We start from the raw sequence: 14,187 nt of genomic DNA, 5'->3' as shown, positions 1-14,187 counted from the left end.
TGTAGCCTGCAGACTCTGAGTTGAAATACCTGATCTAGTCTAATATTGCTTCTATGCTACTGGCTTTCCAAGGTTTTTTAGCAAGCCATAGTACAATCTTCTGGAAGTTAAAACAGTAAAAATGCCTTTGAACTTAATTCCTGATTACTATACAGTACATCCATACTGTTTTCTTAGAAATAGCACATAAGTCATTAGTCAACTCATCGTCTCTTTTAAACTTCCCTGTCTGACCTACAACCCCAGTGGGCCCCTATCCAAGATTAACCAATCATTATTCCGACATAGTTTTGAACTAGTCAATAATGCATCATGTACTGAGATGTCTCCAGATAAAAATCCTTTCATCTTTTACCACTGACTATTCTACCTTGGATTGTATTGAAGAAATATTACCAATCCTTATATTACATAAGTAATTCAATGTTAAATTCAACCATTAAATATGGAATATTCATTCATGACCCGGACATACTACAGATTTTGCTTTTCTACTCTATAGTTGCTGAATTACCATTTTGTTTTACTCATGCTCTGCCAGCCCATAGTTACCAGGGACCTAGATTCCCAAAACCCATCGAACTAAAAAATGAGAACTAGATCTATCTGGGAATCATGAACCCAAAGAACATTAGGTGACCATCTGTTTATTATGTGTAGTCCTTGAGTTACAACTATTCATGACTGTTTGAAGTTACAATGGCATTGAAAAAAATGACTTATCACCGTTTTTCACATGACTGTTGCAGGATCCCCATGGTCATATGATCAAAATTCAGATGCTTGGCAAGTGGCCTGTATTTATGACAGTTGCAGTGTCCTGGGGTTGACTTTCAGATAGGCAAAATCAATAGGGAAGCCAGATTCACTTAACAAGTGTGTTACTAACTTAATGCCTGCGGTGATTCACTTAATTGCCGGCAAGAAAGACTATAAAAAATGGAGCAAAAATTCACTTAATTGCTTAGCAATGGAAATTTTGGTCTCAATTGTGGGCATAAGTAAAGGATTGTCTGCATGCAAACAGGCTGACCCTCACCCGGAGCTCCAGCTAAATAGCTTCCTCATCTTGTTTCGCTTAGGAAAATGAGGGAAACTCCCAATCTTTTGGATCTGGGATGGAAGCGATCCTAATTTCGCTGATCAACTTGAGTAACTATAGCCACCAACTGTAAATATTGGAAGGCTCCGTGAATGACATCACATTGAAGAGGGAAATTTCACCAGCCCCACAGCACAAGTCTACACTCAACACCTCTCGGGTGTCATAAACAAAAGTGACGTCTCTCTCGGGGCTCGAGAGGGAAACCTTGAAAAAAATAAGCCCGAAATCCGTGCAGTCTCCCATTGACCGAGCCCCCGGAGCCCAGGTGTTTCAAAGGCGAACTCGCGTCAGGCAGGCCCAGCAGCTTCGCCCCGCGGGTGTGGGTGTGCTGGGCTCAGTCCTCAGGGCTCCGGGGTCTGACTGAGGAGTCTCGCCCCACTTCTAGGGCCAGACAGGGAAGCCTATGTGGGATTGCCCTGAGGGACTCTCTCTGCGCGTGGAAACCGGGGTTTTGCTCCTTGCAGCCTGGAGAGCGCCCTAAAGGCCGCCGCCGGCAGCAGCAATCTTCCCTTTTGCAACAGCCAATCCAGCCACCGCTCGCCGCCGAGTCAAAGCTGCTCTCTCGGCCTCTCGCTTTGTTGCCCTGGCCGGCTGAGCCTCAGGCAGGGGGCGGAAGGCAAGGCGGCTGCGTCTCTTCCTCCTCCTCCTCCTGGCGCTGCCCCCCGCTCATGGCGACATTGGGCACATCCGGGCTTTTCTTCCTTCGGCGGCCGCCGCCGCCGCCGCTAACGTCGCTGCTGCTGCTGCTCTGAGCCGCGGCCGGCCCGACTCCATTAGCGGGTCCCGTCCCTCCCCGCCCCTGCTTGCCCGCCCGCCTTTCCTCCCTCCCTCCCTCTCTCTCCCCGCCGCGTCCCTGGCGGGGAGGGCCCGAGAACGGCTGCGCCGCATTCCCGGAGGATCCACGGTGTCATGTCCAACCAGGGCCCCCGGAGGAACGGGCCCGTCAAGCTGCGCCTGACAGGTGAGGAGAGCTCTGCGGGGCTGCCCGGCGCACACGTTTGCTGGGTCCGCGGAGGGCGCCAGCCAGGCCTGCACGGTGGGTGGGTGGGTGGGAAGGAGGCGACCCGGGGGTCGGGAAGGGCGACGCGGCTGAAGGAGCCCCTCGACCTGGGAGCGGGTTTGGGGTGGGTGGGTGGGGGAAGAGAGGAAATGCGTGGGTCGGCGTGGCGAGGAAAGCGCGGCCCGGCTTTGTTTCAGTGGGAAGGGAGAGAGGGGGTCGCAGGGGAGGAAAGCTTTCTCGGGGGTAGCTGGGCGGTGGTCGGCGCTGGTCGGCGAGGGCGTGGGAGGAGAGGGCCCGGTGCAGGGAAGGGAAAGTGGAGCTTGGAGAGAAGAGACGGGAAGAGCTCCGAGCCCGGGTGGATCGAGTTTGCTGAGCTGAAGCCAACAAGCTGCTTGGGTGCCTTTGAGATTGAACCTGGGTGGGGGTGGGGGGTCCCGGATTCCCCTGAAAGCATCCAGGCTTTGGGAGGAAAGTAAACTCTTCACCGACACATTTCTGGGCAAAAGAAAAAAAAGACGCGGCTGAGGGGCTGGAAAGGGAAGGACGGCGGAAAGGTTGGTGTGCCGTGGAAAAAAGAAAAAAGAAAAGAAAAGTGAAATCCTAGAGACGAAATAGTAGACGCCGCAAGGACTTGCAGGGCTGGTTATTCGGAAAGGTGGAAAACAATCCCGGTTTGAATCGCTGGCGTGAGCGGGACGGATTCTGCTTTTCCGCGGTTTTAATTCTTCCTCTGATTCCACTATTTGCAGGGTTTAGGGGGAATTAATTAAAGCCGGTAAACGGTTTATGCTGTATGAAATTAAATATTGCAACGCTTAGGGGATTAAGCCCACTTGAAGGTTCAGTGTAAATTCCAAAGTTTTTGAGCGTAAACTTGAATCGGTTTTCCGCCTCTTTGTACTCTTTGTTTTGATGTGCTCTGCTGCTCTCGTGAAGCAACCACAATAGGGGAAGGTTGTGTAAGGTTACCTGGGTATATAGCTCCTTGCGATGTTGTATGGAATACAAGTGTAATTAGATTTTTCAGAACATTTGTAGCTTACATCAATATCTACCTGAAGTAGATGAGTCCTGTAATTTAAACATACAAACAAACCTTACCTTTTAATACTGCAGTTTACTTGTACTTTAAACAAAATACACTATGCATGTTTTAGTTGGAACTTGGTCTCAGTCAATTCTTTGTAAGATTGTTACTTAAGAGGGACAGAAGCATATACAAGAACATAAGCAAATTGTAGTTTTATTTACATTTTGATATTGTAGCAGGTTTTTAAATGCCAATATATATTTTCATATATTGAAACATTAAAATTTTAGGTTTTCATTTACAATATTGCATATGATTGCTGAAATAAATCTTACATGTATATCTTCTAATAAATCTACAACCCATGTTTTACTCAAAAAGTTAATTCCACTGTATTCAGTAGAGTTTATGACAATTGTATAGTGAGTATAGCCCCCAATGTAATATAATTCTATGTTGAAGTGCTTTATATTGTGCTATTGAGATTATGTTGTTTAACAAATTATGAGTTTGCATATAAAAATTTTTGTAATCCTTATGTAGTAAAGGTTTTTTGAATAAATGAAATGTTTTGTAATTCTGTGTTTGATATTACTAAACTATCATACTGTAGAACAAATCTATCTTTTAAGCTTTAAAAACCTGATGTGCAAAGGGGAAGATATTTTTAAGCAATTGTTTTTGTCTTCTGTATTTCTATTTTAGTTTCTAGGTTTTCTGTTACATACATACATACATATATATATATGACATTGTTCATGATAATACCTTAATTAAGAGATTAAAGGGAAATCAGATTTTCATTTATTTCAAGAGCTCATTCAAAAGGCAAACATGGTAGTTAATTTAAAAGGTAAACTTTTAAAACTCAATGTACTCCACTAGATCCTAAGAACCTTGAGTAAATAGTAGCAGTATTGTAATTTGGTTAACAAAGCAATTTTGTAATATTCTTTGAAAACAATGAGAAAGAATTGTCTATTCTTAGTAATCATATATCAACAAAATATTTGACACTGGAGAGGATACACCATTTGGCTAACTATCTAGTCTGCACATAATGTTTCTTTTTCCATAGTCTAGGGAATAATTAGTACTTAAGATGCTTTGGAACAATATTTAAAGAAAAATAATGCTATAATCATAATATTTATTTAGAAGTAAGAAACATAGAACTTTGGGGCTTCTGAATAAAATATATACAGCTGTGGACTGTTGAGTTTTTAAGGTTTTGTAGAATGCCTCAATTCCATGCCTCCTACAGTTTGATTTCTCATCCTGATTAAAAATTTACTTCCAATAATTTTTGATGCTAAAATTATGCAGGTTTTAAATATCTGAAACTACAAATTTAACTGAAACTGTTTGAATAGCTATGTGCTAGTTTGCTGATTTCTTTGTGCTATATATATTTAGATTTCATAAACTTTGGAACCTCTTGTCTAGATTAATTATATAACAAAAATGTAATATGTATTTCAAATTTATTATCTCGGAGTGTGATGATACAGTCTGAAAAATAGTTTGGAAAAACTGGATTCAATTAGCTGTTTTCAGGATGTAAACATTTAAGGTTCTAGCTAGAAACATTGTTCTGACTGGCTTGATAAATTACAGGATAATGTTTGATGTGAGTCCAAGAATTGATTTGGACCCAATGCCCAACTACTTTGTTCATTTTGAGCAGCCAAATAAAATATTTAGCCTAGGCCTGATTTAGAAGAAAAGTTTGATTCTTTGTGAGACTTTAAGAATGCTTGAGGAATGTTTGGCATACCTTTGCTGTGTTATGTAGGTCTTTGTTCTATAATCATTACAAAGACCTAATTTTTTAGAATATCTTTTCATAGTTCTTTTTCATATTAATTTTGTACAGTTGTCATTTGAATCATTTGTGATAATTTTTCTCAGTTATCAGCAATATATGGATATATTATTTGTCAGACATCCTGTCTCAAACTATTTCTGCTCACTCTACCAGAACCAACATGGTGACCATGTTCTGGGTCCCTTCTATTAAGCAGCGCCATCTTGTGGGTCCTAGGTGTTAAGCCTTCTTTGTTGCAGCACCTGTCCTGTGGAACAGCATCCTCCCAGAGATCCAGATGGCCCCCTGACCCTCATGGCCTTTTCTAACTCAGTAAACACCTGGTTGTTCTCTCAGCGTTTCAGCCAGCTTGTTAGGTGACCTTGTTGGTTGGTTTATTTATGGCTTTTAAAAAAACCTCTGATTGTAAGACACAATGATCCTTTTGGATCGCTGACATGTGATATATTGGTTGATTATAGTTGTAATTTGTTTTTAATTAATTGAGGGTTTTTATTTTTATTTTTTGTCACCTAGAGCCAAAGTTGTTAAATGGGTAGCCATATAAATTGTTTAAACAAACAAATACGGACACATATTAGGATAAAAAGTAGTTTCTTCCTTCAACTTTTCTACCAATGATCGTAGTATTAAAATAGGTTTGTTTGTTTGTTTGTTTGTTTATTTATTTATATATAGGGTTTGTATGCCGCCCACTCTCGAGAGACTCAGGGCGGCTTACAGATAAAAGGAAGGGGGAAACATACAAAAAATTAAAAAAACAACAACATTAAAATTCCACAACATTCATAGCTTAGAATGGGGCTGGATAAATCAACAGCCCCAGGCCTGCCGGAACAGCCAGGTCTTGGTCGCTTTGCAGAAGGCCAGAAGGGTAGTAAGGGTCCGGATCTCCACGGGAAGATCGTTCCATAGGGCCGGAGCAGCTACAGAGAAGGCCCTCCCCCGGGGAGTCAGGGATTACTAATGTCATTTGTCTCATATAAATTAAAGTTGGAAAAGAATTGGATTTTTTGAAGTGTTTATTTTGGATTTCCTTCATTTCTTGTTTCTTAATAAGGGAAAAGGCCAACTTTATTTTATTTTATTTTTCAAATATAACTTTGTTCTACTTTCTGTACTGAGTCACAGCTGAGAAATCATTTTTTAGGAATTACAGGTGATTAGTTTTTAGAGTCATTAATCAAAATGCATTATGCACTATTCAGATTCTCACCCTTAACAGAGTCTCACTGAAAATAAAAACATTAAAAGCAATAATTTTAAGTAGAAATAGCTATGGAAAATATCTATACCTGAACCATAGAATTTCATGAATGAGGCAAATAACTATTTCATAAAAACTTTATCTGCATTTTAAAAACATTTAGTAGTACACTAGATGGCTAAATTAAAAGAAAATCCAGGAAGAAAACTGTGTCAAACTATTTCTGCATAATTGCCAAGAAAGCAACATATAGGATTTGAGACTGACTCAATAGAGACTTTATTTTTAATGAATTTCAGATAGTTTTTCATGTATCAATCATGAAAATTCCACAGAATGACACATCAAATAAACTTTAAGGAAGATACTTCACACACTATTTGCATAATAATTTGAATGAAAGATTGTTCTATCAATCTAATGCTGTAGTTTAAATGCTTTGGATCAGAGTATGTATATTGCTATTGAATTTATGGATTCACAAAGATGCTGAATCCTAATTATAATAAGGAAGTACCTGTAATACCATAAAACTTAATAAATGCAGTACATAAGAGGAACATAACAATTGTTTTGTAGTCATTAAGTCATTAAGATAATGATGAAGTATGGAAATTATATTAGTCTCCTCTCTTGTTTAAGGACATGTTTTTTGAGAAAAAAAATCAAACAGAAGCTGGTGGCCACATCATAAGCACTTGTGTGCCGTTCTGGTTTTTATCTTGTATTGATACACATGAACTAGCATGAACCAAATGACTGAGAAAGAATTTCTAGAATTATCTGGAAAATGAGTTGGATATACACCAAAACAAAACAAAGCACTCAAAATTTAAAAATATATCACTGTCTCTTGGAAACTGCTCTCAAATTCTTCTTGGTTATGCTTCTTGAAAACAACGTGTTTTCAGTCTGTGACTTTAAATGATCTTATTTTAAGAAATAGAAGATTCTTTATGATCTAAAGCAAGAGTTGAAAAAACTGCAAAAGATAGTAAAATGATCAAGGAACTAGAAATAACCCTTGTGTGGAAAACAGAATGAGTTTGATTGGGAATGATAGAAGAGTATTAAATAATATATGGCAGGAGAAAATGGTTAGAAAAATTATACTAGGATTGGAGATGGAGAGAAATTCAGGATAGATAGAAAGTACTTCAGATAAACCATTCCACAATCTGTCTCTCTGCTGTCATTGTACAATGATAAGTAACAGCAATTCTGGAATGCTTTATTTCTTTGTAATTTTTGTAGAACACCCTAAATAATTAAGACTCAACAGTGAATAAAAAGTATGAATTTAAAATATACTAAACAAGTAAAAAAAGTGATAACTCTGAACATGATCAAGTTGGCATAAATGCATAATGAGAGTTGCAGTGCTGCTTAAAAGGTTTGTGAATCCTTTTGAATTTTCAGCATTTCTGCATAAACAACAGTGGTGTGTATGGCAGAGTTGTAAAGAGAAAGCCACTACTCTCCAAAAAGAACATTGCCTCCCATCTACAGTTTGTGTAAGACCATATGGATGAGCCAGAAGGCTATTGAAAGAATGTTCTGTGGACTGATGAGACCAAAATAGAACTTTCTGGCTTCAATGAAAAGCATTCTGTTTGGCAAAAGCAAACACTGCATTCCAGCATAAGAACCTTGTCTCATCTGTGAAACATGGTGGCAGTATAGTGATTTGTGCCTGCTTTGCTGCATCTGGACCAGGACAGTTTGCTGTCATTGATATAAATTCTGAACTGTATTGGGAAATTTTACCAGAAAGTGTGTGTTCGAACTGAAGCTCAAGCGAAAGTGAATCATGCAGCAAGACAACGATGCAAAACACACAGGCCATATGACTAAGAACTAAAGAATGGTTAAAGCAGAAGAAAGTTAATGGCCAAATCTCAATCATGTCCTTAACCCTCACCTGAAGTGACAGTTCATGTGAGGAAGCCCAACAACATTATTGAGTCGAAACGGTTCTATACGAAGGAATGAATTAAAACTTCTTTAAGCCAAATTGGCAAGACAATCTACACTTATCAAAAATGTTTACTTGTACTTATTGTTCCCAAGGTGGGGGGCGGGGGCGCATCAGTTACTGAAAGCAAAGGTTCATATGCTTTTGCCACATACACACAAATATGTAGCCTTGGAGGCACAGAGGTTAAAATGCAGTATTGCAGGCTAATTCTGCTGACAGCCACCAGTTCAATCCTCGCTGGCTCAAGGTTGACTCAGCCTTCCATACTTCCAAGGTCGGTAAAATGAGGAGCCAGATTGTTGGGGGCAATAAGCTGACTCTGTAAACAGCTTAGAAAGGGCTATAAAAGCACTATGAAGCTGTATATAAGTCTTAACTGTATTGCTATTGAATAATTTTCTTCAACAAATAAATGAACCAGTATATTTTTGATTCATTTGTTGAATTGTGGAGAACAATTGACATTTTAGGTTATATTTATGCAGAAATATTGAAAATTGAAAAAGATTAACAAACTTTTAATCACCAGTGCACTTCTGTCTTGCAAAATACAGGGAGAAAATGTATCTCTAAGGAATGTGTTCTAGAGCATAGGGGCTGGGATAGAGAATGTCTGGCACCTCATCCATATCTCATGTACTTTTTGCTTGGGAGGAGACAACGTTTTCTTAAAAAGTTGGTACATCTTGTCAGGTGCTTGATATATATCACAGGAAAGGTTTATAGATGATAACAGTACTTGTCTGCTTTTTACAAACTCACATCTGGATCAGAAAGTGGCTGGACTACTATATATTCTATGTAGGCCTATCTTTGGAAATAACATGTAAGTTGCAGTTGGCACAGAAACCTGTGGCCAACTGCTGGTCGTGCAACCGGCTACTGCAGAATAGCAGGAATATTAAAGTTGCTGTATTGGCTACTATTAGCTGCCCAATTCAAAGTATTGGCTATCAACTCAGAGATATTAATGGGCTTCCTCACACAAACTGCTCACTTCAGGTCCTTCTATGATATTTCTACAGCATTAAGGCCTGGTCTCCAACTTGGTCTTTCAGATCTTCCAATGGTGCCCTCATTGCCACTGAAACTGAGTCCATCCACATTGTTGTTGGACATCCTTTTCTCTCTCCTCCCACCTTTCCCAACATTAGAGCTTTCTTTAGGGAGCTAGGTTTTTGTATAATATGTCCAAAATATGATAATTTGAGCCTGTTGTTTGTGCCTTGGCTGACAATTCTGAGTTGATTTGTTTGATGATCCCCTTAGGGACTGCATGGTTCTGATCTTTATAAGCAGAGAGACATCATGGCATTTGAATATCTTTTCCAAGTGGTAGATGGGTGCTTTACCAAGTACTAATTAGCAATGTATTCTTTGACTGCTTGTTCCTTTATTGTTAACGGTTGATCCTAAGTGGCAGAAGTTGTCTATCAATATCTTTATTGTTCAGTTTTAAATTAATTGATTTCTTCATTTTCATTAGTTTGCTCTTTTAATTCTAGTCTCATTTGTTCACTGTGCTCATTGAGTTTTATTACTAAGGCCTGCAGATCTTTTGTATTTTCAGCTGTCAGGGTAACGTAACTGGCATAGGGCAGGTTACTGAAGTTTCTTCTCCAATTATAAAACCACACTTATTTTCTTCCAATCCAGCTTCCCTTAATATATATTCAGCATATACATTGAAAAGGCAGGATAAAAATATAATAATAGCACCTGGAGACAGAAGAAGAGAAGAGAAAGAACTGGTAAAAGTCACAAAATATAAAGATCTGCCAATGGACATAATATGAAAGCAAAGATAGTACCAATAATAATAGGCACCTTGGATGCATTCTCAAAACACCTGAAGCAAGACATGAACAACATCAGCATTGACAAGATCACTCCCACTCAATTGCAAAAGGCAATTTTGCTTGGGACAGCTTACATCCTGCAAGGATACTTTTTAACATCATTAAACAACATTTCCCTATCCCAGGTCTTTGGGAAGGACTTGATGGGTGGATAAAATGCCAAATCCAGCCTGAACATCAAGCAGACTGTGTGGCCAACAATTATAATAATGGAGAGGATATAGCCTTGTCAACAGACTTTTGGCAACTTGGTGTCAGTCTATTTTATAATAATCTGTCCATATTGTGGCTTCCTCACCTGTAATAAGTTGCTTGTGAGGATGAGATGTGGGATTCCCAGTGGGATTCCTGTTTCAGTGCGATCTTTTGGCTTTCTCACTTTCCCAGCACGCATTAGTGTCTCATGTTCTGCAGTCATTTCTAAAACCAGCTTCCTGTGACATCTTTTTTTCGGTGTAGGACTCTAATCTGTGCTTGATGATCCTAAGCATTATTGTGCTAGCATGTGAAATTAGGGATATTTTATGATAATTTGCACACTCTGGTAAATATTTTTGTGGTACTAGAACCAAAGTGGTGTTCTCTAGATTTGCCATTATTTCTCGGATTCCATCTGCTCCTGAAGCCTCGTGACTCAGTAATGACCAGTGTTGATCTAACTTCATCTTCTTGCATTAGAGATTTTTGTACAGTAGGGAATATCTTTTAAGATGACTTGGATGTTGACACCTCTACTGTACTGTGTTTTAATGTATGAATTCCTCACAGTTTGATCTCCTTTGAATTGTTTTCTGTCTGTTCATTGATGGCATACCAATTTGTGATTACACCTCTTTTTGAGTTCAGAGATCTTTTGAAAGTCTGTTATTTTTCCATGTCTGTTTCCCTCTTCAATATATTTACAGATATTGTAATAAAATTATTATAAAGATGCTTATGACTTGTATTCATTATAGTTATACATTATTTCCAGTAATAGAGGCAGTGTGCTTCTCAATGCTCGCTGCTGGAGGAAGAACAGCGGGGGGTAAGAAAGGGCTATATTTATGTCCTACTTATAGACTTCTTATATGTGTCAGGTTGGCTACTGCAATGTACTTTCAAATAACTTAATTGTCTTTGTGTTTCTTCCCTCCAGTAAAGCAACTAGTTTTCTGCATGTCAGATAAATTTCACTAGTGATTTTTTTCTTTGCTACAGTACATAACAGGTTTACAACATGGAGATCCCACAGGCTTACAAACACTAGAAAAGATACCATCTTTTAGCCTCAGTTATGAAATTAATGAATTCTTAAAGACACTGGTCAACCCCCCCCCCCCCAAAAAAAAAAAAGATTGTATTGAAACTGATTGTGAGGGAAGTTAAGATTTTTGCAAATGTCTATAGTTTCTATACCTGGTCAGGATAAATAACTCTGTTTGTTTTACAAAATCATTTTTTTGTTCAGGAGTCGCTGGGGCCTAACTGTATATTGGCTTGTTATGTGTTTTTTTCAGGCTTATGGTAAACCAGAAAGGGCAATAAAATTAAAGCTGCTATAGTATTTGCCAGTTGAATAATGTATCCCAGTTGTGCAATTTAAACCTATCACTTAAGGAAGCTCTACGTCAGTGATGGCGAACCTTTTTGGCACTGAGTCCTGAAAAAGGAGCGCGCACACCCTCGTCAGGCCCACAACCTCAAATAGGAGCTGCCCAGGGGGCACGTGCGTGCCGGAAAATGAACTTCCAGTTTCTGGCACAGGCATGTGCGCCAGCCAGCTAGTCTTCAAGTTACTGGAGTGCAGGCATACACGACGATCAGCTGGCCAGCACACATGTTCACGCAGAAAAACAAGACCAGCTCTTCCAGTTTCCAGCACTGCTGCGTGCACAAAGGCCAGCTGATTGTCGTGCATGCATGAGTGCCAAAAACCCAGAAGAGGAACACTGCATGTGCCAGGCAACATGGATCCATGTGTCGCTTCGGGCACGCATGCCATGGGTTCAACATCACAGCTCTAAGTAGAACAGTGGCAGATGAGACTTATCATGGACTGTTAAGTTGTACCTAGCTTTGCCTCTGATAAAATGGGAGAAGCATAATAGATTTTACATAAATTGCAGTTGCCATTGAGGTTATGTGAGTTTAAGAGAAAAAATGCTACTTTAAATTAACACAGCTAAATATGACTTAAGCCTGTCTTATTTATGGGTGGGTGGGTGAGATAAAAGCAATGCCAATGGAACCTGGCAGAAAAAAAAAAGTGTTGCTAGGACATGTTTTTGCTGTAGTTAGGTAAAAGTGAGGAAAGGCCCAGGGTCTTATGACTGAAAGAAAAGATGCAAATTTAAATGAATTATGCTTTACATCATAAAGATTTTTTAATAATTTTAATTTAATAATTTTAATAATTAAAAATTATTAAACAGTGGGAGGAAAAAAAACTATTGAATTATTTTTAAAACCATAGAATCCAGTAATAGCAAAACTCCAATTCAGTACTCTGTGTATGAACTGTAAAAGGCAAAAGCATGTGAGAGCAATGCTTGCTAATCCTTTTTGATTATGTGTTAGATGGTGTTAGCTCTCTTTCCTGAAAGTTCAACTTTTGCTTTCATGGACTACAACAGGGGAAGCCACAGTTTGTATGATTTTAATCTTTGTCGGTATAGAAAAATCACTGCATCAGAATATCATTTCCAAAGCTTTCATCACTATTTTATTGCTAGTCTTTGGCAAATTTTTTGACTGCTGGTTCATTTAATGGTCATAGTCAATTGAAAAAAGCAGGTTACCACTTCAGTATCTTCATCTTCAGTTCTTAATTTAGTTTTTTACTTGTTATTAGTTCATTTAAAAAAATCCTAGAGTTGTTTTTCATGACTAGAGCTTGTAGTTCATTTACATTTCCAGCTATCAGAGTAATGTCACATTATTTAGAGCAGGTTTTTGATGTTTCTTCCTCCAGTTTTAAAACTATGCTCATCTTCCAATCTAGTTTCTCTCACTATATATATTTAGCATATAAGTTAAAAATAATGACAGAACAATACAGCTTTAGTTTTGAAGACCTGGAGCCCATTTGTTTCACCATATTCCATATAGGTGGCTTCCTGACCTGTGTATGGGTTTTGTATCAGGACGATGATATGCTAGCATTTGAGATTAAATATATTATATTATAGTTTGCACACTGGTAATATCTGAGCTGTTTCAAAAGTGGCTTTCCACATCATTGAAAAAATAATGTAGTCAGTTTGATTTTTGTGTACTGTACTTCATCTGGTGATGTCCATGTATAAGTATTGGTTTTAGTTGTTGGAGAACTGTGTTAGCAATGAAACTAATCACTGAATTAGTAGAATGACATTCTCCTGCTTGATTTCAATTTCTTAGGTCATACGGTCCAATTACATTTTCTGCCTTAATATTTCCAACTTTGACATCCAGTCTTCCACTATAAACAGCATATTTTACTTGCATGTTTTATTGATTTCATTTCAATTGAATTTGATCATGAAACTCATCAGTGTACTCCTCTTCCACATCAAGGATTGGAGCATAAACTTCAATAATCATGAGATCAAGGACTATCTCATAATCATGAGATCAAAGGGCTGTGACTGCATTGTACTCAAATACTATGACCTTTCTGACTATGAAATTAACACCATTTCTTCTTTGTTTTTCATATCCTAAACTGAAAACAGTATAGGTAGTTCTCGACTTAAAATTATTTATTTAGTGGTCGTTTGAATTTACAACAGCACTGAAAGAGTGACTTATGACTGTTTTTCACATTTACAACCATTGCAGCATCCCTACAGTTATATGATCACAGGACCCTTGGCAACTAGCATGTATTTATGATGGTTGTTGTGTGGTCACCTTTTGTGACCAAATGACCACTTAACAACCGTGTTACAAACTTAACACCTTAATTCTCTTCCTTGACAACATAATTTTTGGGCTCAGTTGTCATAAATCAAGACCTGTACAATCTTCTGATGAAAATGTCCAATTCCAGTCCATTTCAATTGACTGATACCTAAAATACCAGGGTATACTCAATTCATATCCACTTTGTTGTGTTGACTTTTCCCCTCCTCATGCTTCTTGCATTTTCTGTGCCATTTTTGCAGCTTTGGGTGTTCTTTTCGTGCATGGCAACATCAGCAACTAGACATCCCAAAGG

General features: G+C 38.6%; 1 protein-coding gene across 1 annotated transcript in view; it reads left to right on the top strand.

Annotated features, from left to right (window-relative positions):
• Positions 1–1,712: 1,712 nt before the first annotated feature.
• SMURF2 (SMAD specific E3 ubiquitin protein ligase 2) overlaps positions 1,713–14,187 on the top strand; it is a 66,171-nt gene continuing 53,696 nt past the window's right edge. The window contains exon 1 of the mRNA XM_032211497.1: positions 1,713–2,066. Coding sequence (XP_032067388.1) covers positions 2,015–2,066 — 52 coding nt within the window. The 5' untranslated portion in view covers positions 1,713–2,014. The remainder of the gene's footprint in view (positions 2,067–14,187) is intronic.

Source organism: Thamnophis elegans, chromosome 2 (genome assembly GCF_009769535.1).
Source record: "Thamnophis elegans isolate rThaEle1 chromosome 2, rThaEle1.pri, whole genome shotgun sequence".
Classification (NCBI taxonomy): Eukaryota; Metazoa; Chordata; class Lepidosauria; order Squamata; family Colubridae; genus Thamnophis; species Thamnophis elegans.
Note: the sequence above shows the minus strand (reverse complement) of the source record. Positions and strands in the feature narration are given on the sequence as shown.